Genomic DNA, 26,822 nt, shown 5'->3' with positions numbered 1-26,822 from the left:
GAATATCTCCTCCCAGGTACAAGGGGACTTAAGGAGATGGCAGAAACAGCCCCTCTCACTACTTGGGCGCGTCGCTGCGGTAAAGATGTCCATCCTTCCCAAACTCCTATATATCTTTCAAACCATCCCGGTGATCCCTCCCTGGGACACCATAAAAAGATTACAAGAAACGGTGCAACACTTTATATGGTCCGGGAAACGGCCTAGGATGCGTAGATGCCTCTCCTACCGACCTCCTGACGAGGGAGGCCTGGGGATCCCAAACCTACAGCAATACTTCCAGGCGGCGCAATTGAGATACTTGGTGGAATGGAGCCGGCCCGAGTCAGAGAAGGGGTGGCTCTTTCAGGATAGAGCGATGGCGCAAACATCGCTCTGGAAGATACCTTTCCTAAAACACACTGATAGGCCGGCATCCCTTCAGAAATCCCCCATCACTCGCACAGTGATGCGTGTGTGGGATACAGTAGCGGTTAAGAGGGGGCTCACCACTTTTCCCTCACCGCTTACACCTTTGTTCGATAATCCTGAATTTACTCCGGGGTTAGAGAGTCGAGCGTTCCAGCAATGGCGGGTGTCGGACTGTAGATCCGCGGGCCATCTATTCGATCTCGAGGGGCTCGTCCAGCTCTCCGATCTAACACAGCTTTACGGCATCAAAGCCCCGCAACGGTTTCAATATTTTCAAATCCGACATTGGCTGACACAGCCCGAAATAAGCCCTCTGGTCGGTAGAAGGTTGACAGCTTTTGAAAAGTGGCTAATTACCCAAGAGTCGGACCGTAAGCTGATCACGGACTTACATAAGATGATTGGTCCGCCTGCCGATTTGCGCCGCTCGGCCGGTCAGAGGCGGTGGGAGGGAGAGATGGGGAGAACCTTCACGGACAAGGAATGGCAAGCTATATATTATAGGGTCAACCACACAGCCTGGAATACTGCCAGCAGGGATGCAGCGGTGAAAGTCGCGACCTATTTGTATCTGACACCGGTAAGGTTAAATAAGGGCAACCCTAACCGTAGTCCAACTTGCTGGAGAGGATGTGAGGAAGAGGGCACATTGACTCACCTACTATGGGAATGCAGGGAGGTGACAGAATACTGGACAGCAGTCCTTAACGACATTGACAGGCACTTTGATACTGAAATTCCCCGCTTCCCTGCCTATGCGCTTCTAGGGCTGCCCAACGCACTCACATTTCCATTGAAATCAATCCGAGGGAGACAGATGGGTCTGGTCATGAGTGCGGCTGTTCAGCACATCTTATCACTCTGGGGTACACAAACTTGCCCCACCCATTCAGGCTGGCTGCACAAACTATGGTACACATTGGGTACGAAACGCATTCAAGCCAAACTCACGCAGTCCACGGCATCCTTCAACACGGTCTGGCAGCCTATTCTGTCGTTCCTATCGACGGAATTCAACGAAGTTACCTACCCAAAGTATCTTCGTCTTTTGCGACTTACCAATACGTCTTCCCCCAAAAGGCATCCCTGGAAATTAGACACTTGGCTGTTCTCACATATGATGACCTAAGGAGGAAAAACATGGCACACCGGTTAGGGGGTGTGAGGGGGGGGGGGGGTCAAGGGGGAGGGATGTTTTTGTTCTGGTTTGGGCATTTTGGGGCAGATACGCGACCACGTAGCGGGAGCTTCGGCCCCGCCAGTGCCCATGGACACTGGATACTCCGAACTTTAGCTGACTCGCGCCCATATAAGGGGGACGGGTGGGAGCCCGAGATTACTCTTCTACGTACCTACATGCGTGCTTCCTTTCACAACACTGCACAGTGCAGATATGTGGTGTTTCCCTCCTTTCACCCCAGTGCACAGCTGTGGTGCGTGCTTCCTTTCACCTTAATGCACATTGCACAGCTGTGGTGTGTGCTTCCTTTCATCCCACTGCACAGCTGTGGTGTGTTTCCTTCACCCCACTGCATGTGCCCCCTCCATCACACCCACGTGGTTCTCTCGTTTTCTGTTTAATAAACAAATTTCACACACAGATGCCCAGGTTTCCAATGTTAGCATTTGTGAACTCACTGGACCTCGCAGCTTTTCTTTCAAGGCGCGTCACCTCCTACCCGGCCGAGGGACAGACCCCAGCGCCATAAGCTGGATTATAAAGCGCCCTGACAGAAGCATTAAGGTGCTAGACCTTGCAGCTTTCCTTACAAGGTGCGTCCTCTCCACCCCGGCCGAGCGACAAACTCCTTCGCCACAAGCTGCTGTGATAGTATGATAATATTATTATTTTTAGGAACCAATCTGTTTATTTGTAAGGAGTCAGTATGCGATAACACAGCCTCCTGCCTACATCCAATGGCCGGCAGAGCGCATCTCTCGTAGCAATACACAGGTTTCATGCCAACAACCCAGAGGCCGGCAGCATTGTGGCCGGAATGACTTTTCGCATCAATTATAGACTTCTTACTTTTCATGGGAGAGAAACACATTCAAATAAAAGAAGAAAGAACAAATAGGGGAACACAAAAAAACACAATCCCATCCCTAGACCCCCCCCCAAATCCCTCCCCCACCCTCTTCTGCACCAGTCATTGCCTACCTATCGGATCTAAGGCCCCTGGACAGAAGTGTTAATGGTGTGCCACTCTTAAATGGTATTCGGCGGTGCAACAGCATGCACGTCCTGTAGTAGTAATTTAAGGATTTGCAGATATTTAGGGCAAGTGACTTCTCTCATGTCTTTGGACAACAACTGTAGAAGTGGCGCCCATAATTCTGCGTAGACCTCCCCCTTTCCATCCACAACGGAGGACAAGCGCCCCATAGCCAAAATATACCACAAGCGATGTAACCAACTCGCTACTTCCGGAATGGCCTTCCTGCCCCTTTGAGCTAACATTGCTTGCCTTGCCGCTAACAGGGCTAGCGCTATTTGCCTACCTCGCACGGAACGTAATGGGAAAACCCGTGAGTGTGAGAGACCAAGAAGAGTGTATTCTGGAGACCGGGGTAAGGCGGTGTTGAATTTTGTCTATATTATTAAGGACCTCAGTCCAGTAGCGCTGGAGTTTGGGGCAATGCCATAACAAGTGTGATAGGGTGCTGGACATCCCACATCCTCTCCAACAGAGTTCGGATTTGCTTTTGTCCCAACTGTGTATTCGCATTACCAGTATGATAGGACTTTAAAGGCGGATTCCGCCCCAGCAGTGTTGTGTGCAGTGTGATGCGCTCTGTAAAGTATATGATCCCATTCCTTGGGAGTTAGAGGTCTACCCAGTTCGGTCCCCCAGTGGATTTGCGCCTTTGTGCACTGCTCAGTGTGTCGAGCGGTAATCATAGCGTACAGTTCAGAGATAAGTCGGAGATCGTCGTGTTTGCGAAGCAGCCATTTTTCAAATGTGGTAAGGGGGCGAGACATTTTGTTGTAGTTTGAGGGCGTCATGATCCAGTGATACAGTTGTTGGTAGGCATATTTATCAGTCACTAGGTGATCATAGTCTTTTTTTGAGCTGCGCACACAGGGCCAATCCTTCTGTGTCAAAGAGAGACCCCACCCTCTTGCATCCCTCCTCTCTCTAGCGGTGGAACACCGCTGAGGCCTGTCCTGGGGGGGGAAGTCTGGGTTATCCACAATTGGAGTCAGAGGTGAAGGAAAGGAGGTCCAGATCTTCCTAATAGCCATCATATCCCAGACCTTCAGTGTCGGGGAGGTGACAGGGGAGGAATATAACCCCCAGGCCCTGTGCTTGCGGGGCAACCAGAGCTCTCTCCAAATGCTAATTCCAGCTACTGTCTGGTCTATAAGTTCCAGTGCTTGCCGGATAGGGGTCTGTTCCACTCCACTATGTAGCGGAGGCAGGACGCCTGGTAGTAGCCACTAATCAAAGAGAGACCCACCCCACCTGTATTCTTCTGGCGGACCCTTTGAGTTACAGAAAGACGCTGCTTCTTCCCTCCCCACACAAACTTATTGCTAAGGGTCTGCAATTGCACTATCGCCCGCAGCGAAGGTTTCATGGGGATAGTTTGAAATTTATAAAGAATACACGGGAGGACTGTCATTTTCACCGCCGCAATCCTCCCAAACCAAGCTAATCGTAGTCGCGACCAAGCATCCAGCGCTTTGGCCATGTGTTCCAAGAGAGTCGCATAGTTTAGAGCAATCGTCCGCATGATGGTCGGCGCAAGGCGGATGCCCAAGTACGATATGTCGTGCTGGGACCACTGGAACGGGACTGTTGCCGTAGACCATCCATCATAGCTGGGGGGATCGAAAAGGTCAGTATGTTTGATTTGCCCAGGTTGACTTCAAACCCAGACACCTCTCCAAAGGCGAGCAATTCTTCAAGGAGAGCCGGCAGGGTTGAGTGATGATTGGTGAGGGATTGAATCACATCGTCTGCATATAGACTGTTCTTGTGCACATCAGCCCCGAATTTCAAGCCTTCTATGCGTATATTCACTCGTATACGCTGGGCCAATGGCTCCATATAGAGTGCGAATAAGAGGGACAACCTTGGTGGGTCCCCCCGGGATATCGGGAAAGCTGCTGATCTGTTGCCATTTACTCTCACAAATGACTCGGGCCCGGAATAGATGCATTTAATCCACTTTATGTAGTTCTCCCCAAATGTGAAGCAGCGCAGGGTATCAAATAAATATGCCCAACCCACCCTATCGAATGCCTTTTCGGCATCAATAGATAGGAAGAAGGCCTGCCTGCCGGATCTCTGTACGCTATCCATGAGGTGGAAGAAACGCTTTGTATTGTCCCTTCCTCCTTGTCGTGTAGGGATAAAACCCGCCTGGTCAGGGTCTATTAAGTCTGCCTTAAGGGGATTTAAATGTGCCGCTAAAATGCCGGCAAAGATCCTCGCATCTATGTTGAGGAGGGATATGGGCCTGTAGGAGCCTCAGTCTCGCGGATCTTTAGCAGGTTTTAGAATGACTGAGATAGCAGCTTCCGACATGGATGGCGTTACTGCCCCCGTCTCTAAAAACAAATTAAACAATTTAGTTAAAAAGAGAGCCAGCTCTCTACAAAAGGTTTTATAAAAAGAGGCCGAGAAGCCTTCGGGGCCCTGCGATTTGTCAATTTTCAATCTGGATATCGCCGTAATTACTTCTATTGGAATGGCAGAATCAAGTAGTTCCGCTGTAAATGTGGGGAGAGGGGAGATCGCACAGGCGTCAAATATAAAAGAGGATCCCGTGCTGGCTGGTCTTGCCCAGTGTATAGGGTGCGATAGAACGAGCGGAAGTCTTCCACTATGTGCACATCAGCGCTCTGTTCCTCCCCGTTGTGATCCCTGATCGACTGAATCAGAGCCGTATGTGTTTTAGCCCGTAGTCTGTGGGCTAGGAGCCTACCACATTTATCACTGCTAAGGTAGAATTTATGGCGGAGGTGAAGAAGGGCATACTCTGCCCTATCGAGACGGTTCTCCAACTCCCTCCACACCCTCGGCGCCCCAGTTCTTTTGTGAATAGACTCAAGTTCCTCTACCCCTTTCTCTAGTTCGCTGCGCTTCTCTTTCCGCAGTTTGTTTTCGGCTGCAGATATGGCTATAAATTTACCCCTGGTGACCAGTTTCAGGGCCTCCCACACCACAGAGAGCGACGCTGAACCAACGTCATTAAGCTGTAAATAGTCCTCCAATTTTTGTTTAATGCGCTGCACCGTTTCAGCGAAATGCAGGAGTTTCTCCCGCAAATGCCACCCAGGGGCGATCGCATGTGAGGTCTGTGCAGGGTCATGTACCGCAATGAGAGCGTGATCCGACAAGGACCGGGGCTCAATCGTGGCAGTGTGCAGTTGATGCGCTAAGAGAGTGGAAGCCAGAAAATGGTCAAGTCGCGCATAGGTTTTGTGGGATGCTGAGTAGTAAGTGTAGTTCCTTACCCCGGGGTGTTGGGTGCGCCAAACGTCATGCAGGCCATTGTCTGTCAGCCATTCCCGACCCCGTGGAGAGAACGCCCCCGTTTGATTTGATCTTTGACCAGATCTGTCCAGCTCTGTGTCCATTACTAAGTTAAGGTCCCCTCTCACCAGTATTGCAGCATCTGGCGTCGCAAGGACCTCTGTGAGAGCAGTGAGAATAAAGGATTCTTGTTGTGTGTTCGGAGCATAGAGTGAGGCCAATGTTAAGTGTAAACCCTCCCACTGCACCCTAAGCGCTAACAGGCACCCCTTGATTTCTGCCAGAGTTGCAATGACTTTGCCCGGAAAGTGAGCTCCAACCAAAATTGCTACCCCATTTTTCTTGGACAGACCCACCGACTAGAATTGCTGCGGGAAGCGCCTAGTGCGCATACGGGGGGGGGAGGTGTCCTTAGAAAGAAGGTGTGTCTCCTGGAGAAGACAAATATCCCCCCTGCATTTTCTAGCAAGGATAGAACAGCTGCTCTTTTCACGGGGTAGTTTAGACCCGCACATTAAGGCTAACTATCTTAAGGGCTTTCCCCATAGGGTGGGTGTGGGGGTGCAACAAACTGCTTTGCCAGCATCCCGCTGTCTAGGCCTGCAGTGATCCAAAGGCCCTCATGACTTGACGGGGAAGCTGGACAGAAGGACTGACTGGTGCGGAAACCCCCAAAAGACATGAAAACAACCAAAAATGTCATCAAAGGGAGAACAAATCTCAGAACAATTACGAAGAACAAAACACGACCAAAGTTCGCCAGGGAATGGAGAACCAAGGAGCTCATGACTCGTTCAGCAACAAGTGGTGCAGAGAGCATGGGCCGCCCTCGCTCGCAGGCGGAGAGTTTGTCAGCGAGCATTGGGGACAGCCACGTGTGCCCCCCGGTGCAGTCCAGTTGTGCAGATCATGGGGTATCCGGGCGTTCCGACAGCTGCGATAGGGAGGAGAGCACCACCTCCCGCTCCTTGGTCATCGTTGCCTGGTTGTGCTTCAGGGTGGAGGCCGGCCTGCCAACTCGCTGCCATCGACGAGAAGCATGCTCGCTAAGCCTCTCTACCGGCTCCGCTGTCGTCGTGCTATCGAGGCCAAGTAACTCAAGGGCCTCAGTGAGAGAACGAATCTGGTGTAGTTTTCCATGTAGTTTAAATATGATGCGAAGGGATGTCCCCAGGAGTAGGGATGCCTTGCTCACGGAGATGGGAGGTGACCGCCTCCTGAATTCACGCCGTTTGAGCAAAGTGGAAGCCGCCAAGTCCTGAAAAATAGCGGGTGTCTGGCCCCGGAACTAGATTGGGTGAGCCTCTCACGCCCTCCGAATTATCTTTTCTTTTAATTGGAAGTTATGGACGCACACAAGGATGTCTGGCAGTGGTGCTTTGTTTCCTCGGGGGAGGCCCACTCTGTGAACACTGTCCATCTGTATGTCAGTCGTGTCATCTTCGCCCAGTATCTGCTGGAACAGAGCCCTGACGTAAGCCCTTAGAACGTCCCCTTCCTTTCGCCATGGCACACCTCGGATCCGTATATTATTCCGCCGAGAGCAGTTCTCGAGATCTTCGGCATGTGCTTGTAGATCTAGATGCTGCTCTTGGAGGCGGAGCATGTTTTGTTGCAATTGGTGAAGATCCTCTTCTCTGCTGAGTTCGCGCTCTTCTAGATCGGCGGAGAGCTGGCCCTTAAGTTCCTGTATGTCTTCTTTTATGGCAGCAAATAGTTCCATCATAAAAGTCTTAGTGGCCAGGCAGTCGCCCCCATCCAAGGCCCCATCATGTCTTGCGGTGGTAGTGGCACCCAGATTGCTTCAGATGCATTTTTTTCAGTGTTTTGTCTTTCTTGGTGCGTGCTGCCACCATGGTGCAAATACTAAGTGTCCGTGCTCCTCTCTCTCCCAGTCAGTGACGGGGACCCCGAGCTCTCGGGACAGCCGGTTGCGAGACTATGTCCAACACCAGCCACATTCGGCGAGTCACCTTCTCCCTATCAGCTTGCCGACGTCCGCCAGTGGGGTTTATCGTAGGGGAGCTGTGCAATCCAGGCCGGGTCCGCACAGCACAACACCCATGGTCCCCGCCACCGGATACAGACTCAGTTCAATCTTGGCCGGGCAGACCCCAGGATGACCTTCCGGCTCCTCCGCGCCGCTGGGCTTTAATCCCTCTCAGGCACAGGGCTGATGGCTGCTCTGGGTGCGTGCCCCGTGTCGCCACGTGGTCTCTTCTATCACCTCACCAAAGAGGGCCAATGCAGATCCGAATGCACCCCTCACAGGCCTTGACAGGCCCACCCCGCCTCCAGGGCCCACCAGGCTCGAAATGTCCCCGAGAGGCTGTTGCATCGGGATCCAAGGCTAGCCCCTCAGTGTCTCCTCTCCTGTATGGCAGCAAAGGGCCACGGGATCCAGGAAGCCCAGCACACCTCCCGTTCCCCGGGCACGTCAGGGCTCTCGTCCCCTCTCTGAGCTCTGCCGGGCCGGAATCAAGGCCTCAAATCAATCCTTGTCACCGAGGGGCTCCCACTGCGGTCATCTGCTGGGAGAGGTCGCCCCCCCATTTAGCTGAGCCAGCTCCCCTGCGTCATAGTAAAGACCGCTGCCAGCCCGAAGCGCCGAACGAGTGTTCCGTGATGACGGGTCTCCTAAGATGGCGGATCCTGCGGAGCCACGCGCTCCGACCCTCGCACAATCGCCGGCTCTCACCTGTTTCAGAGCAGCGGCTCACATTGGCTCAGCTACCCGGGCCCGCAGGCACCCCTGCACTTCACCGCGGCAGACGTCCACACAGCGGCAGCTTCCTGCTCCTCCGCCGCCGGGCCACACCACTCAGGATGCTCCTCCCGGTCACAGGGCCCTCTTGCGCCACTCGCCGGGCCGCCGCTCCGGCCTTCGACTCCGGAACCAGCAGGTAGCGGCTGAATCTCTGGAAACTCGACAGGCAGGTACGGTGCTGATCATTGAAGCCGCCCGGTCCCGTTACAGTGCTCCAGGAAACCGGGAATGGGCTCGATCACAAGGCTATTGGGTGGCGGCGCCGGAGGTACACGATCCTGCGTTCTACCTAGCTGCCATCTTGGCCACGCCCCAAATATTATTAATTTTTATTATTCCTTGCAGCTTTGGCATTGACATTATTGCCCTTTATTACAATATTTGTTCGTTTTTAAATCATCAGCAGCAACATTTGTACCCCTGTGCGACTCAGACAGGAAGCACACCAGTACCGCCACTGTAACAGGAGGCAGACCCACCACCCCTCGCGCAACTTCCAACAGACGGCTCTACAGTAAACAGTCTGTGTATTGTTTCTTATCGCTGCAATTTATCTCCCTTCACTGGCTCCTCACCCGCCCCCATATAACAATATTCGCATCAACACAGTAACACCTCCTCATCAGTGCACCACCACCACCAGTGCAGCAACAAGTCACCATCAGCACAGCACTACCTCAGATACACTGCAGCAACACCTCATTATCAACACAGCACCATCTCAGCATTAGCACAACACTACCTCCACATCAGTGCACCACCACCAGTGCAACACCAGCTCAGAACCTGCACAGCCCCACACCAGCAGCAATTCAGAACCAACGCAGCACCACTTCAGCATCAATACAGCAACACCTCAACACAGAACAAAAACATCACTTGGCACCACATAAGCACCAGTTCAGCTTCACTACATCAACATAACTCATCACGACAAAATCACTCGCAACACCTCAGCATCACTCAGTACCACCCAGTACCACCCATGTATCATTCAGCATCACATAAGCATCACCTCGCAACCAGTGCACCACCACTTCAGCATCACCTCAATATCATTCCGGTACACCTTAGCATCACCTCCGCCACTACTTACAACCACTTCAGCATCATTCCACACCACTTCAGTTTGGCATAAAAATTTGACATCTATTAATTCTCCACAAATAACTCTCCACTACGCCTATCTAATTAAAATACTATTTCACAACAACCACCCTCCTGTTGTTTATATCCCACAACTAACAATAAAAACTATTTAAAAAAAATTAACCTACAACAAGCAAGGAAAAATTGACAGCATTGCTTAAACAAACTAGAACTCATTTTTTGTATTAATTTTGGTTTTTAGTACAATACTTCAGCTGTGTATAATGTTTTTTCGGTTAGATATCAGGTGACAGAAATAGTTATAACACTTTATTATAACTTATACATTTTCAACATGCTGCACAACATTCACAATGCTCTACAACACATTAAAAACGTTAACAAAGCCAATTGCTCTGTCTAAACACTTATAAAGCCCCAAAGGCGTGACCTATAGGCTATGCCAATGTTTATTTCTTATTTCCCAGCAATGGAGCCTTGTGTATTAAAGGTTACTGATAGGTGAGTGGGCCTAATGTGTTAGACACTTTAGAAGACCATATTAGGTGGAGAACCAGTTTTTCTAAAGGACTGATGTTCATATCCATGTAATCAGCAGTGACAGAAAGAGAGAGAGATGTTTAACCGAAAGGCCTGGTGACTTTATAAAGATCACTTCAATACAGTGCCTACTACATTATTAGTGTACTTTTGTTTTGTAGTGATTTTCTATTTGTGCATGCTGAAGACTTCACCAGACATCCCTCAAAGGTTACTTTGGTATAGAGATTTCCTAAAACAACAACTGCTTTTCGCTTGGGGGGATTCTCTTGTAGCCCTTTACATTCTGACGGCATGCTTCCTGTTGCCTAGACATTTGATGCATTTAAGTTAAGAACATCCTGTTAGACAATTTAAAAGCATAATTGCTAACGAGGAGTACCACTTCTACAAATCTGTAGAATAATTTGTCAGGTCCTCGCTAATCCCATTCTATAACTTTTTTCTAAAGAATTGTATATGGTGCCTAAACCAATTTTAGTTTAACTTCAGAAGACAGGTTAATCTCATACTCCTATTTAAGTGTTTATGATTAGTCCCATTCCAACTCAAACGTTGAAGTTTGGTACATAATCCAATTCTAAATAGGAAGTAAGCCTATAGTCAGTAGTTGAGGTAACTTATCTATTGTACCATATTGGCCTACTGGTCATTTATGCCACATTTGGTTATGATGGCCAACGTACAAAGTTTCGACCCTTTGGTCAGGCCTAGAATTAGAAATTTGGGGTACATCTAAATCTCAACATTAATCTAAGTCTTGTAGTCGCAGTGAAGTCAAGTCCAAGAGAGTGGTCTAGCTCACTACTGGTGTGGACTTTCCACAGTTTGTCAAAAAGCTGATCTTATTGGAAGCTTTTATTTTATTATACGGCTAAATGCTTGAGTTTAGTTTTTAATTTTTTAAATATTTAAGTCTGCTTCCTTTTTGTTGGTCAGTTAATATAGGTTCTATTAGTTGTGGTGTTTTCGCTTTCTTTATTGGTGATGTCATTTTAGCTCCTCTGCCACCTTTCCCATACTTCCTTGCTTGACCAGTATAAAGAGGAAAATATCCATATCATGATTGTTACTATTCAAGACTGATTGGATAGAGATGTGGTCAGTGGAAAATGCAAGAAATCCCTTTTAAAATCCCTTCATAATGCAATCTTTACCTAATTCAACAAGATCCGGCATATATGTTATTGTTGTATTTTTTAATCTGTGTGTTGCTCATTTATAAAGTTAAGTGTGCCAGGGTCATCCATATATTGTTAGAAAATTAGCACTTAAGATTTGAGGCATCATCCTTTGCTTTAAGATGTCTTGTCAAAAGGTTTGCCGTTGAAGTCAAAGTGTTTTGCATAGATATCATCACAGCCAAAATAGGCTGATCAACATTATTAGTTGACTAATGTTATCAAATTTAGCTAGGGTTTTAGCTGTTCAATATCTGCCTGAATTCAGTGCGGAAGCAAATTCATGGTAAGTATGCAACCTCGTACAAGCGATGTAGACCAAACGAAGCAACGGGTGTTGCAGCTACCTGTCCTAGGACGTACTGAATTCACTGCTTGGGTAGTGTTGCCACACTAGTGGAATTAGACTCAAAGTCCGTATACTGTTACGAGACATGACCTGGGATTGTTTGTAACAAGACATAACATAGGGTCACTAACCCGTTAGGTCATACGCGACAACGGATCATCTTGGAAGACCTTTTGTGACTCATTTAAGTCCTTTATCTTATTTGGGTCGCCAGCCCACAAGCGATACGAGGAATCGACGCATATCCATTGTGACTCGCTGGAGTCTGTATCATCATTTTGACTTTCCTGTTTACTATATACTATTGGTTTTTCGAATTCACCAACGGATTATGGCCTATGAATCGATCGCATCAGACCACATTGCGACTAATTTACTAAATCGCCTTAAAAGTCTAGGATTAGACGAAACACGTGTCGGCAAGTTCGTGTGCTGGGAAAACTTTTTGAGAGAATTAATAAAAAGAAATTGAAAATTGACAGATTACCTCTTTTCACTGCTCATTGTATGCCGGATACCTCACTAGATTGTCCGCATGAACTGGTGTTAACTTTTGCTTGGAATTTGGACTTATCTAGAACTTATCCAATACTGTATTTGGATTATTATTAATCATAAAGGTTGTACTGCATCAGCTTTGTTTTTTGTTACAAATAGGCACTGCTCTGGACCAAGTACCTTTCAGCGAAATTTGGTGAAATTCCGTCGGGCGGTTGTGTCTAAAGTCTCTACGGGAATTAACATAGGTAAAAGACATTTTAAGACCCCCTCTTTGTCTCAGCCACCACTTGACGGATCACCCTGAAACTTTCCAGACTGCAGCTGAAGTGAGTGTCAAACTAGTTTTGAAAATTTCGTGAAGATTCATCAAATGCGCCAAAGTTATTAGCAAAACAAAAACGCTTTTCCTATGGAAACCAAGCCCTAACTAAAACTACCTACTGGCGAGGGCTGACCTTAGGTCCTGAAAACTGGAACTGTAAGTGTGATACCCAACTGTTTAACCAGAATATTGTTTTCCCCATAGGATAACATTGAAATGTTCAGAAATAGCATTAAGTGTCGACTTTTAAAACTGAAAGGTATTTTCATTGAAAAACATACTTATTGCCAAAATATTGGTCTTAATATAAAGTACACAGCAATTTGACTTGATTGTTGTTAAACTAATACAAATATTTAAACCTAAAGTACAAACAAAGCTAGTTTTTCTAAAATTGCTGTGGATTTCCTTTTTGAGTCGTGTGTCCATTATTGGTCAGTGTTGTGCAATAAATGTCTTACACTCCACATGTTAGGCCCAAGGCTGCTCGCCCACATTACCTCTAATAGAGCACTTACGGTTTTACATTGAGTCCTGTACACAGTTTCTTTCTCCCCCCAACTCATTGTTAAATTTGCATAGTTAGGCGAAAATGAAAAGCCCATGGCGGTACCACAGGTTTGCAGGTACAGATCATGATTAAACAAAAACATGTTGTTGTTCAGGCATAGATCAATCATGGTGAGTAGCATAGCTGAGTGTTGTTGATCCTCAATGTGACGTTGTTTTAGAAAATATGCAAGTAAGTAGCACCTAGAAACCTCCATGCAGGTCCTTGCACTGAGCAGTAAGAGTGCATGATATGCACTCAAATGTACTATACAAAACGTGCACATTATGGAAACTTTGGAAGTATGTCACTGTATATATAACCAATAGGTTAAATTGGTTAAAGTGTAAAATACAGCCCTTTTACAAATTACAATGGTATTACTGTCCGTTTAGCAAAGGTGACTGATAATTATTACGAACTACATCTCCCATTAGGCGTCATTATGGGCTGAGCTGAGAGCACAGAGTATATATACTGAATTGTGGGTAATGTCTACCAACCATGAGCAAGGCCCGGTGTGGCTGAAACGCGTCGGTATGATTACGGACTGAGTCTGTTTGTACAAAATAAATATACATCAAAGAAACCTGAGTGCGGCGTATCTTTGGTTGCAAAAAAATATATATATATAAACACACACACGTATGTATATACATACGTATGTATGTATATATGTGTGCTCTTCAGTTAGAAGGTATTCAAGCGTGTTGCAATTTTGATTCAGTCTTATTTCTTTAATCAGTCCCACATTATACCTTACTATGTAGCCCAGGGGTGATGACCAAAAACATTATTCAGGATGCTTTTCTGAGCCAAATTACTAGAGGCAGAATAGTGCACTGCAGAATGACACATTACCTGTGAATTTCGGATGCCTCTGTGTTTCTTAGACAATGGCTGTTTCTCTGCTACAATCTTGCATCATTATACTTTGTTGTAAACAATATTTGCACTGTTATTGAGCTAGCTCTACTTTATTGTAGCCGTAAGCTCCCCTGTGTCTATTCTCTTTCTTATCCTTTTCATCATCGGGGCAGTTTTTCTTCTTTTTTACAGTTTATTTTTTTTAAAACCTTGCCCATCATCTGGCCACATAAATCGGACTCAACAACTATGCTTCTATCAATGCTTCGTTGCCATTGTGAGCGATGGTGTTGGCTCTGTTCCCATCGACTGGTCATGTCTTTTTTGGCTACAGTAAGTCAACATACACATTTAATTTGAGCTTTTCACATGAGTTCAGTAGTTTTTGCTTGAGACCGCTACTTCTGATGATTACTTGTGTCCAATTTTTTGTAGTAACTTCATACTCTGTGAAGACAGTAGCTGCTGCACTAAGACATCTTATGTAGTTTGGATTTCTAGTCTAGCTTTTCTTTCACATTTTCCTACAGTATAGTTACACAGGACTGTATAGTTATGCAGAATTGTTTGCTGTATCAAAAACCTGTGCGTATGGCATCCTCTGACCACACTTTTGAAAATCTGGATGAAACGTGATCTGAGTGCATAGAGTATTCATGATCTTGGGTGCATTTCCAGAATATGATTGTGAGTGGATTTCTTATTGATACAGGTATTTGTAGTGGTTTTTGGTTGTTCAAAAACCGATGACATCAAGGGTCAGCAATTGAGCAGCAGCTTATAGTGGTATTTAATTTTGTACTGAGTATGCTGAAACATCTATAGTAAAATCTAATGAATAAAACTTTGGAATGAAGGAAAGCTATGAATTATAAAAATGTTTCCTTGATGCTGAGTTTAGGAATAGTGGTTATATGCAGAACTCAGAATATTCCTTGTTACACCATCATCATCATCAAAACCACTTTAATCGATTAATTAAAATCACAAAAGTACATCACAATATTACAAATTGTTAAAAAACACAGGTACAATACAACAACAACATAATAAAAATTCATCCCGACAAATACAATTAACACTAAGATCATAAAACAGACTGTGCATCTAGTTTTTTCCTTGCCCGAGCTGCAGCAACCAGAAAGTTAGCAATGTTAAAGGTAATCCAAGGGGAATTTAATAATTGCAAATGCATCAAAGCAGGTTTAACTTGATAAAAACCCCTCCCTCGCAAAAGTGGTATGATATACTTCCTTCTGCTTTCATCATAATATTTACAAAAAAAGGTAAAGTGCGCAGTATCTTGAAATGAGTGGCCGTCGCAATTACAAAAAGCTGCATCTGTAGGTTTACTCCATCCCTCAATGCTCCCCAAAACAAAATGAATTTGGTTGAAACGAAATCTGGTCAATAACCAACGATGATAGTGATTCCTGACCAGATTAAGGTAGGGCTCGATCTGGGGAGAGGATATCAATAAAAAATGAGCTCTTACCGATGTTTTTGTGAGCTCCTCATCTTCCCGCTCTTGAGTTCTTAAATTTAAAAACTGAACTTTAACCCAACCAATGTCCCCCTTAATAATAGATTCTGGGTTCTCATAGATCTCCGGGCGACCTAGTTTATAAAACATTTTCTTGACGTACAAGAGCCAGGGGATGTCAGCCGTTCTATCTAAACCCATGCAATCATTTAGAATCAATCTATTAAGGGAAAGTTCAGGATTCAACCATGTTTTCAACCAAAATGTAAGGGGGGCCAAACTTAAATGATCAGAAACAAAACCCATCCCTAATTCTTGATGAATTTAGAAAGTTGAAAATGATTGGGGGACGGAGAGAAGTGAACGGAAAAATGTATTTTCTGCAACCTGAATTCCCTCCGCCTTTTTAAACCCCCAGATGGCAGCACCATAGGCTGCTATAGCTAAACACTTCGCCCTATAAATAGCAAGAACTGCGTCACAAGGTTTTCCACCCAAGCGTCGTGCAAAACTTAATATGGCTGAAGATGCTCTGCCCACACTATTCTTTTTAGCAGTAAGCTGAGGGGCCCACGAACCTCTATCGTCAAATATGACCCCCAAGTAGGTGAATACCCTAACTCTAGTGACCTCCACTCCCTTGCAGTAACATTTTTTAACTTTATTTTTCTGGCTGCCCAGGGACATCACATGTGATTTAGAACTATTCACCACGAGGTCCAATGAGCTCATAAAGTCCCCGAATGAGTTCAATAATCTCTGTAGACCCAAAGGGGTACGGGCCAGAAGGACGGCATCATCCGCATATAGAAGAGCAGGTAGAGTATTGCTCCCTATACGCGGAGTGTCCAAACTGGCTTTACCTAGAATTACATCTAGTCTATTAATATATAGGGTGAAGAGTAGGGGGGCCAGGATACATCCTTGGCGTACCCCTCTGCCCGATTTAAAGTGACGTGTGCATTTTCCCTCGTGGGAGACCCTCACTGCAGCATATAGATCTTGGTGCAGTTCCGCTAAGAAATGCACCAGGCAGGGGTCTAACCCTAGATCCAACAGGATCGTCCACAGCCTCGACCTGTTCACCAGATCAAAGGCTGTGGACAGATCCATGAATGCTAAATATAGGGACCCTTTAGAGGCTTTAGTATATTTATTAACAGGTACAGGTTGAGGCACTGGTCCATAGTACCTCTGCCTGACCTAAAGCCATATTGTATCTCTGATAGAATCCCCTTCTCCGCCACCCAATCCGAGATTTTGTTTAAAACCACTTTGCCCAATATTTTGACCGCTGAGTCAATCAGAGAGATGGGCCGATAACCTCTCGGGTCACCCCTATCCCCCTTTTTAAAAACCGGTACAATAGTTGATTTGGACCAAGATACCGGGAACCCATTCTCAACACTATCATTAAAAACATTTGTTAAAATGGTACTCCAGATCTCAATGTTCCCTTTATAAAGATCCAATGGAACACCATCTGGTCCCGGGGCCTTATTAGAGGCAGAGTCTTGTATGGCCTTCCCCACATCTTTCTTATTAAATATCAACTGGTTGAGAGGAAAGAAGGAATCAGGGACCTTAAAAGGCTCGGGGGACAGGTTACTCGCATAAATTCCTTCGAAGTGAATCAGCCACTCCCCCTCTGGGATGTTAATATCGAGTGGGGCGTTATCGTTCCCTGTTAGAAAAGGGCTGTTCACTATGTTCCAGAATTTTGCGCTATCCTTAAGGACTTCAATCGAGGACAAGGCGTCCCAAGCCTCTTGTTTTAAATCGTTTTTCCGGCGCTGAATTGTAGATTTATAGTCTCTCCTAAGGGTGGCTATTAGAACCTTATCGCGGGGCAATGTTTTTAGGGCAGTTAATAGGCTTCGGTGAGCCCTGGAACAACTAGCATCAAACCACTTGTTTCCCTGTTGACTGCGCGGAATGCTAGGTATGGTTAAGTCAGAGGAGACCTGTTTACAGATTAAGTCAAAAGCAGCTATTGTCTCACCACCCATATTAGAAGGGTCCATGCACTTCCTAAAATCATCATTTCTCTTTGCCATTAAGCTATCCAAAAAGTCCTCTGGTACTACTCTGGGCCACTTTACTTTCCTGCCCTTTTCTCTAGTGACCAGGGTAGCAGAGGGGACTATCGCCAGTGGGGCCACTTTGGAGCAAAAAGCCTTATCAAGTTCTAAGATCACTGGGTTGTGATCACTAAAAGGAAGGCGAAAGACACTATACCTGTGGACCCACCTCAAAAGTGCAGGGGATAAGAAGATATAATCAATAATTGATTTGCTGTCCCTTGCCTCAAACGTCCTTCTTACACACTGGCTTGCTTACATTTGGAAGCCAAAAGTGAAGAGAAATTCAGTTTATAATAACAAATGTTCTGCTGCCCGTTGTGTCCCACAGTTCTCCCACTTGTGCGACTGAACCTCGCGCCTTTGACACTATAGGCCTCAGTTGACATCAGATTTGTTTCTGACAAGAAGATACCTAGTGGAGTCCTGGGTGGTTGACATGCGTGGGTACCATTATATTTTTTTACCCGAAATGCTGTGCAAACTTTGACAAAAATCACACATTTTCCTCATATTTCTGACACAGTTTCTACTACCCATTGTTTCCAGTCTTCTCACGATACAAATGGTGACCCATTTAAGTGGCTGGGTCTATAACATGAGACAATAGCTGACCAAACCAGTGACCATGCAAAGATTGCATTGATAGTACATTGACTTTATATGGTCACACCATAATCTGTTCCTTTTCTGGCTGCCTGATTGAGTTCAGAAAGCAATGAGTGAATTTGGATTAGGGAATATTTGGAGAACCCCATTTTATTTTGTCTGTTTTTGATTTGATAACATAATTTCATAATTTGGAATTTTGTCTGAGACTGAGAGATTGAAGAGTATCATTGCCGTTTGTTGACCTTCCTTCCGGGTGATGAGATCTTGTTGCAATGATTTTTGGAAATTGGGTCTTCAAACATTGCAAATTTATAATGTAAAAAGCTTTGGGTTTGTATTCTCATGATTAGTAAATCATTGTGATGATGAAAAGGCAGTTTTGCTGGGGAAGCACCTTGAAAAGGAATTCTCAACAGACAATGGTTTGACAGGCTTCTGATTTGAGGTTTTCTCTGTTGTATGCTAAAGACTGGTTGTAGATGAAATAGATTTATGTTCTTGATTTGAGTCATGATTAATCAGTTGGAATGGATGTTAAATCTGTATTTCCTTTGTGCATCTTCTCCTAACTGGGACAATCATTGATTTATAGTAGTAGAGGTGATTTATAGTAGGAGAGGTCTGGTGTTAAGTTGATTACCACACCTAGTTGGAAGTGGTGAATTAAGACCTCTTTTACAGTACTTACAGATTTTAAGTTGCTTAATTTGTCTGTGGTTAGAATTTATTGGAACTTTGATAGTGTGGGGCTTTGACTCTTTCTGCATTCATAGAAATAAAGTTGGTTGACTAGATGATGGCTAAAATTCCTGCTAAGGTGAGCCAGGGAGAGTTTTTTAGTCTTCCATTGTGTTAGCCAAAGTTGGCATGATAGTGGTTGGAACAGTGTAGATATCTTTTGTGCTTCACTTGTGGGGTTAGTGGTGGTATGGCCAAGGTAAGTGTAAGCTGAGGGAATCATGCAGGAAGTTTGTTTGGATAAGTATAGAAGTCTGAAGGCTTTTAGGGAGGGCTAGGATTAACTGGTAGAGACAGATTTATCATTTGGTAGAGAAGGTGGGTGAAGGAGGTCAAATATCAGGTATTGTAGTTGTTTTCCAGGCCAGATGGATTAAAGTGGAATCTTTCTGTTCTGCATCGAGTATCGAGGATACTCACCTGTGCGAGACTTAAGCTGACAACATGCTTGAGGATGTTAAGTGTGTTCTGGGTAATAATTTTGAAGAAGTTTCCACTATTTTGTGACTAAAAATGTATAAACTGCTTCAATACAAAAGTAGGAGCTAAAAGAGATGTGATGTGCTATTCGTGAACCTGTTTCTTAAGGCTAATTAATCTCCAGCTTAGCATGCAGTTATGGGAAGGAGCCCATATACATGTCACATTCCAGAGTAAGTGAATGGCTTCTGGGCTGTAATGAGAAACTATGTCAGAGTACTTAGACTTATTTGACTTCTAGTGCTCTTTTAATCAATAAGCTTCTAAGATATGGTCTTGATTGTGTATAAAGGATATTATTGAAGGATTAAGTGTACTCAACTAAAGCTTTAGGTACAAGGTTTAAGCCATCTTTCATATGTATATGACCCTCTGGGTTTGTGCTGCTCATCAGGTCCCAGTCATATAAGCCTCGGTGATATCATATCTAGATTATAGTAATTTAGTTTACTTAATGTGCTTTCATCACTATTTTGAAGAGACTCTAATTGGTCTAGAATGTGAAAGCCGTTTCTATTCCAGTATGTACCTATAGATATTATATCTGTCTTATCATCAAAGCTTTCCTTTAGTTACCGATCCCTTACTCACCATTATCCAAAGAGGATTCTACCAGCCTTCTCCCTGATTTGTATTTATTTATTATTTATTTTGAGGAGGGGGTAAGAAATTCAGATAGAACAAACCACAACACTCCCCTCACTAAGCTCTCTTGGTTCTCCTATACATGGCAAAAGTCAGAACAATCAGCTTTTGGCAACAGACAGACCGTAGTTTGGGCTTGGAATTCCTTGCCTACGACCCATCAACTAGAGCCCTCCCTCCATATGTTCTGTAAACACTTTTACTTTAAAAATGCTTTTTAACCAGTAAATTAATCTTAGTAAACCTGTCCCATTTGTTTACCTTTGTTTCTGTTTATACCCCAGATGTCTGCCTTCTCTCCATTTAAGTTACTGGATTGCCTCTAGCTGCTCCTTTGAATTCTGCAGTCTATAAATACAATGAAGCATATTCAAGTTAAAATGATAGGGACTTTTCTAAGATGGCAGCCTTGTGGTGAAGGTAGCATGGGGCAGAGAGGAATGTTGGGTAGTAATGTATTTTTTCTGTTTCAGGGACTGGGTGTCTCTGAGAGAATCTCAGGTAGCCAGGGTTTTTGTTTATTATGTAGTTGGCTGAAGTGAGATTTTAGTTGCATTGCTCGTCTCTTTGGAGTGCTAACTTCGATGCTGTGAATTGGCTATGGGATCCTAATCCATTCAAAGATTGCTACCTAGGGCGACCAATCTACCTCGGTTCAGTTTCATTAGTCTTCCCATATCCCTGTTGTTTGCTTAAGGGCATCCATATTTTATTTTTCATCTTGGTGTAAACTGAGGGATTAAAATACTGCAGTCAACATACAGATTGATTGTTTTGTTGTAGTTGATTATTTTTGTATTTTTTTCGATAACCGTCTTAACTTGAATCGCTGTATTTTCATAAGCTGGTGCAGCTGAATAACTGTCACAAGTACACTAAAAGAGTGAGGTATTTGGAAAACAGTGAGTGTTGGTTTCATGGCTGCACTTGAAGGTGACTCTTTAGTAAAGAACTTCATTAAAGGGCAGGGTACATGTTCTATGTATTTGACTTGATGTAGAAAAGCCAGGGAAATACTACTAACATATTCCTACTTAACTTAATCCTCAATGCCCTAAAAAATACTTATAAAAGTGACAATGTCTTCTCAGCAAGACTGCTAAACTGATAAAAAGCTTCTGCATCCAGAGCATCATAGCTGAAACCCATCATACTATTTAATAAAGGCTCTAAAATAGTATGAACAGAAAATGCACATAGAGAAGAGTCTTTTTGTAGCGAGGGGAATGTACCTTACTAATTCAGCTACAGTAACACAGCTAAATAAGTGCTACTTTTCGGTAACTGCTTTGTTTTTACGTTTGTGAAACAATGTTATGTTTTTCCTTTTTGACAGACAGGTTAAACTCCAGTTATGTAGCACAGACTCAAGAAACTTTTTTTGCACGGTTTCCATAGACTTCACTTGTTCCCTGTGAGGCATATGTTTTGTATTTTGATTTTCCAATTTGCTTTTATTTTGAATTATGGGTGGTCAATACATAAAATGGGCCGAACAACAAATAAAGGTCCTCTTATAGCTTTCAAAGAACCAAGTAGACTAAAACGATTTTCAAAAACCTTCATTGAGGATTTTCACCTGGTTATAAAATATGTCTGTCAGGATATCTTTCAGTTGTTAAAGGGGCTTGGTGTTTACCTCTGAAAATTTTGATTGCACACTGTAAATTGAGAGATTTTGTTTTTTAGATTTTCATTTATGAATTTCTTTTTGTACAGTTAATTATGTTTTATAAATTATATTTTATAACATTGATTTAGTTGTCTTGTTCGCTTGTATTTTTTGGGTGGGGTAAAGTAGATGAGATGTAAATGGTAGAAAAAACGATTGGGCACTGAATATTGTATCGCTTTTGTACAAGTTTGTGGAGCCACATTCATTGTAATGCTGAAAGTGACATGCATCACCCCCTGAGATAAAGAAAGAGATACATTTTCATCCGATGATGGCCTTTGCAAGCCGTGCTATAAAATCTAGTATTTCTTTTTATGGCCTTGGAAAATTGATCCACTTCTCTTTAAAAAAAAAAAAAAAAAAATAGTATGGTTAAAATGATTTTGTGCTTGCAAATCCATTAGAGCTGTGACGGGGGTTTCATTCGTCTTGAATCCATTTAGAGCTCAGGCATCCAGCACCAGTAGTCCTGTGCATTCTGACTGCTTATTGCTTGGTATTTCAGGTGCCCATGAGTTTTGATGATGTGGCATCATACTTCTCAGAGGAGGAATGGAAGGACTTGGAAGAATGTCAGAAGGAACTTTACAAAGACATGATGAAGGAAAATTATGAAGCTCTTATTTCAATGGGTAAGGATTTTGTTCTTTTATGTGTGGAGACCTTCATTTCGTAGTACAAATGTGATGAAAAAAATATGCTACTCTGGTTGTGGGTAGATTCAGAATTTGAATAGTCTCTTTTCCTTTCGATTGAAGTACTAAATAAAGTGTTGAATTAATCTAAGTCATCTGTAATTACTCGCGCTGCATCCCAGTTCATCATTATTTTGCACAATATGCCACCTTAGTTTAGACCCAGCCATGCTCAAATCCTTCTCAACCCTGTTCGAATTGGAACAGTAAAGCCACAACTGCCAGGCCAGGTACTCCCTGAAGCAGAACCGAAGCAACGCTTGACCACTCGTGCCCTAGTTAGGGCTCATCAGCCAGGTGGTTCCATAGACACCGTGCATGTGACCCTCATCTGGGCACAGCTATCCCACTTAGTACGACATACTAAAAACAATAGATGGAATGCTTCATTTAATCTGAGCCACTGGTAATTACTCAGGATTGTATCCCAGTGCATCATTATTTTGCATCCCAAGCCAACTCAGTTTGAACCAAACCGTATGGAAATTGGGCTCTATGCTGCTTCAATGGGATCAGTCCAAAATGAACTGCCAGTCCAGCTCCTCCCTGAACCGGAACACAAACAACCCAAGACTGGACAAACCTATACCCGACTAATGAGGCCTAATGAGGGCAAAACCAGGCCTTGATTGCTTGTGTTCCAGTTCTGGGAGAAATTGGCCTGACTGTTCAGGCTGGACTGTTCCTTTTGGACCAGAGCTAAGACTTATTTTCATATGCCTGGATCCAAACGGAGGTGGCATGGTGTGCAAAATAACAATGTAATGGGATGCGGCCTGAGTAATTACCAGTGGCTTAGATGGATTTGAGCATTCCATCCATCAACTTTTTCTGTACTCTTTTCCTGTAGCATTAGTCTTCGTTAAATGTGTAATTCATAACCTTACTTCAGTGTGCATTTGCACTGTCTTACTTCGTGGACGTGCAATGCAAACCGAATATGTAGCTCCTTTTCACACAAAGCACATGAAACATTTGGAAAGATGTGTAGCTTGTGAAACAATTTATTTTGAATTGTCTTCTAATTATTACTCTGTACAAACAGCTACAGTTCTTTGGACAGACTTGCTGGTGAACACACTCTTACTTTGCCTAATCATTAATCTATTTCGAACCTACCCTCCATTTAGCCCTTCCCTGCTTAACTCTTTCTCTTGCGCAGTCTCTCTTCTGTGAACATTGAAAAAGTTCTACGAGATTAAAGCCCCTGATACTCTTTAAATCTTTTTTTTATTTACATAGGCAAACCGCAATGCAAGCACATAGGCAGCATAGGATTATAGAAAAGAACTGCACTGTTATTTTAAAGTCAACAAGGCTCACCTGCTTTGTTTATTTGTACAGCTTTTTATAATGTGGACCAAGGCTCACGGGCCTCAGAGTGGTGCACACATGTTGGATCAAATTTTTGATTGAAGAGAAAGATGATCATTTTTAAAAGGCAACAGTACAGGGGAAATGGGATACAGTGAAACAACAATACATCGTGGGTACTAAGGAACAAAATCTGTTTATCATCCAAGATGGAACGATAAATCACAGCAGAAAACGTCTTGGAAAGCCTAGATACTAAAAAATGCACATCATATAGGATGGAAGTTACTTTAGGGTAGAGTGGTGAAAACCAATCTAGAATTAGCACAAGCAAAACACATTTTTGCTTTTCAGTCCGAGTTGGAAGGACAAAAACCACAGCTAGCTTGGCCAGTGCATCATGTAGGAGTCTGAACAGGACCTTTTCCTGTCATGGGGTTCCTGCTAAGTTTATTACATTGTAACATTTCCTTGCTTTAAAAAGTGGTGAGTTCGGCCTTAAAGATGTTGAGAGTAGGTTGTTTCCTGATAAAGAAGATTTTGGAAGTTCAGTAATTATTCAGTAGCTCCAGAGGAATCCTTCTTAAAGGTCGTTTGTTTTGAGACTTTAGGGTTTTGAGGCGAAACAAAAAACATTCTTCTGAAAGTGAGGGCTCCTCTTGAAACCTTGATCATACAACCTTGTATGTTGCACCAGCAGGAATAAATTTGCATCTTAGTAGAGGGAGCCATCGGTGGTCATTTAACGCTAGGGTAATACCAGATCTTTAGTAGGTTGTAGTCACCAAATGTGCTGCAACAAGGTTGCTTTAAGGAATTGCAGTTTTGATTTTGGGGAAACCAGTTACAAGTGTATTATCGTAATTTCGTCTGTTATGAATCAACATCTGAGCAACTAGTTTAAGGTTTGTGGTTAGATGGTTTAGTTGTTCTTATCAACCTGACTCGGTATTGGACCCTTTTACAGCAGTCTTAATGTACTCACATATGCTCATTCAAATGCAGGTTATCAAGGATGATGTCTGGGATTTTTTTTTAAATCACATTGGGTGGAAGTTCTAGGGAAGCAAGGGATTTATCCCAGTTCTAAAGCAGGGAGTTTTTTTCCTAGGGCAAGAGTAGCTAAAATTCAGTTTTGGCTTGATTAAGGCCTATGTCTTTGTTGAGAACTCAAGTCTTTAACTTACTCTAAGCAGTTTGAAAGAAAAAAAGCATCTTCCATGGAGTTTATTATGAGATAAGTGTCATCAACATGTTGTCAATATTAATTACACAGTTCACCTTGGTCTCTCAATGGTTCCATATATAGAATGAACAGCAGGCGAGTGAGAATGGGTCTTGTGGTATCATGTTTAGGAGAGCTGGTATTGTGCATATGTATTTGCATTTTCCTGTTGAAGTGATATGATGAGAACCTTTCCAGAGCCATGCCCTGAATCCATGACCTCCTTTCCAGGGTGTTAAGAAGAATGATATTGTCCGAGGCACTGAAGGCTCTGGAGAGACCTCATAAAATATGGAGTTCATACTCTCCACGATCAAAGAAATTAAGGATATTATCAACTACGTGCAGGATAGCATTTTCTGTACTTTGACTTTTTGATAAGTAGTTTTTCAGTTGGTTTGCAAAACAGTTTTCCAGTAGTTTGGCTAAGAATGAAAACTAATGATACATCCACAGGTCTGTGGTCTTCAGTGCCACCACCGAGTGTCTTAATGTCCATTTTTAAGGAAATCTAGAAGTGCAGTGTAGTAGCTATTAAAAATATATACATAATAATGCCTCAGCAGAAAATGTTGAATACTGTAAACAAACCTGTTCTATGGTATTTCATGTATTTTCTTAAAATGTTAAATTTAAATAATCATGGCTTGCTTTACTGAATTCTGCTTTTTCCTTTCCATCCTCCAGTCTACTGGAGAATCGACGCATTCTAAAAAGGGGAATGACTAGAAAAAGAGAGTGAGGAGCTGAGGTTGCAGGAAAAAAACTGTACAGGAAGTTTGCCCATGCAGACAAACCATGACCAAGGATGTCTCTAGTGTGATGTGGCGGGGTATGCTTTGGGTCTTCTTATCACTGATCACTGTGCCATAACAACTGGCTTTACTCTGCAACCACCTATTTTATGAATGTTGCTGTACTTGCTGCCTCTTTTGCTGCCTTGTTGTCTCCGGAATTGTGTCCTACGTAGCTCACCTGATGGGCATGTTGATTACTAAGACCTCATTATGAGTGGCCCATTAAATGGGCTGGATTTTCCCCACCCCTTGTGTTACTGACTTCAGGAGTACCGTTAAATCTGCAGTTGGGGAACATTTGGCTTATTGCTTTGACTTAAGTTGGAATGTCAGGGTCCACTAAAAATGAGGAATTACAGAGGAAATTGATAATTCTAGATCGGAGTACCCAGATTAGTCTTCGATGTAAGTCCACACGGAGATTTAGATTTTGTTCAGCATCCAAAGTCTCCCGGTGAAAGTAAAGAGATCTGGAGTGTTTCCACTCACACATAATTCCAAGGGAGTCTGTAACTGCTGGTATCAGTCCCATTGGAGTTAAGAGGCCACTTGTGATGAGGTCCTTGATATTCTGGCATTTGCCATTGAACTGTGGTTTCGATTAATCACATCGTACCCTACCTTTCACAGTGTCTTCGTGTTCTCTGATTTTTCTTTTGCAATTGTCCGCTTTTACCGAAATGTTGATACACTTCCAGGATTTCTTTGTTCTGCAGTCCCACACCCTATCACCTGGGTGCGTCTTTAAGCTTACAACACTTTTTAGGTCGAGGACTACCGGTCTGCCGAAAGGCAGAACCCGAAGTCGGAGATTTAATGACTTGGAGAAGAGGGGCTTGATCCAGCCCCTCTTCTCCCCTGTTCTCCATTGGCTGGCCTCGTAAATGCTGGCCAGCCACTGGAGAAGAGGTCAGTCACTCCGATCAGGCCCCGTCCTTTTCGGATCAGGGGGCGTGGTTTTTGCGAAAAGTCTCAGGGAGGAGACAACAGCAA

General features: G+C 44.0%; 1 protein-coding gene across 3 annotated transcripts in view; it reads left to right on the top strand.

Moving 5' to 3' along the window:
* The window catches only part of LOC146796210 (uncharacterized), a 126,254-nt gene that overhangs the window by 16,502 nt on the left and 82,930 nt on the right, over positions 1-26,822 (top strand). For 2 of the 3 annotated variants that reach the window (XM_085628710.1, XM_085628709.1), the window contains exons 1-2: positions 22,314-22,430; positions 25,720-25,864. In XM_085628710.1, coding sequence (XP_085484836.1) covers positions 25,831-25,864 — 34 coding nt within the window. In that variant the 5' untranslated portion in view covers positions 22,314-22,430; positions 25,720-25,830. Of the gene's footprint in view, positions 1-22,303; positions 22,431-25,719; positions 25,865-26,822 lie in introns of those variants that run through there. The other variant, XM_085628708.1, reaches the window with a different exon arrangement.

The sequence above is a fragment of the Triturus cristatus genome, chromosome 10, assembly GCF_964204655.1.
Source record: "Triturus cristatus chromosome 10, aTriCri1.1, whole genome shotgun sequence".
Taxonomy (NCBI): Eukaryota; Metazoa; Chordata; class Amphibia; order Caudata; family Salamandridae; genus Triturus; species Triturus cristatus.
The sequence above is the reverse complement of the archived record's forward strand: the minus strand, read 5'-3'. Positions and strand labels throughout refer to the sequence as shown.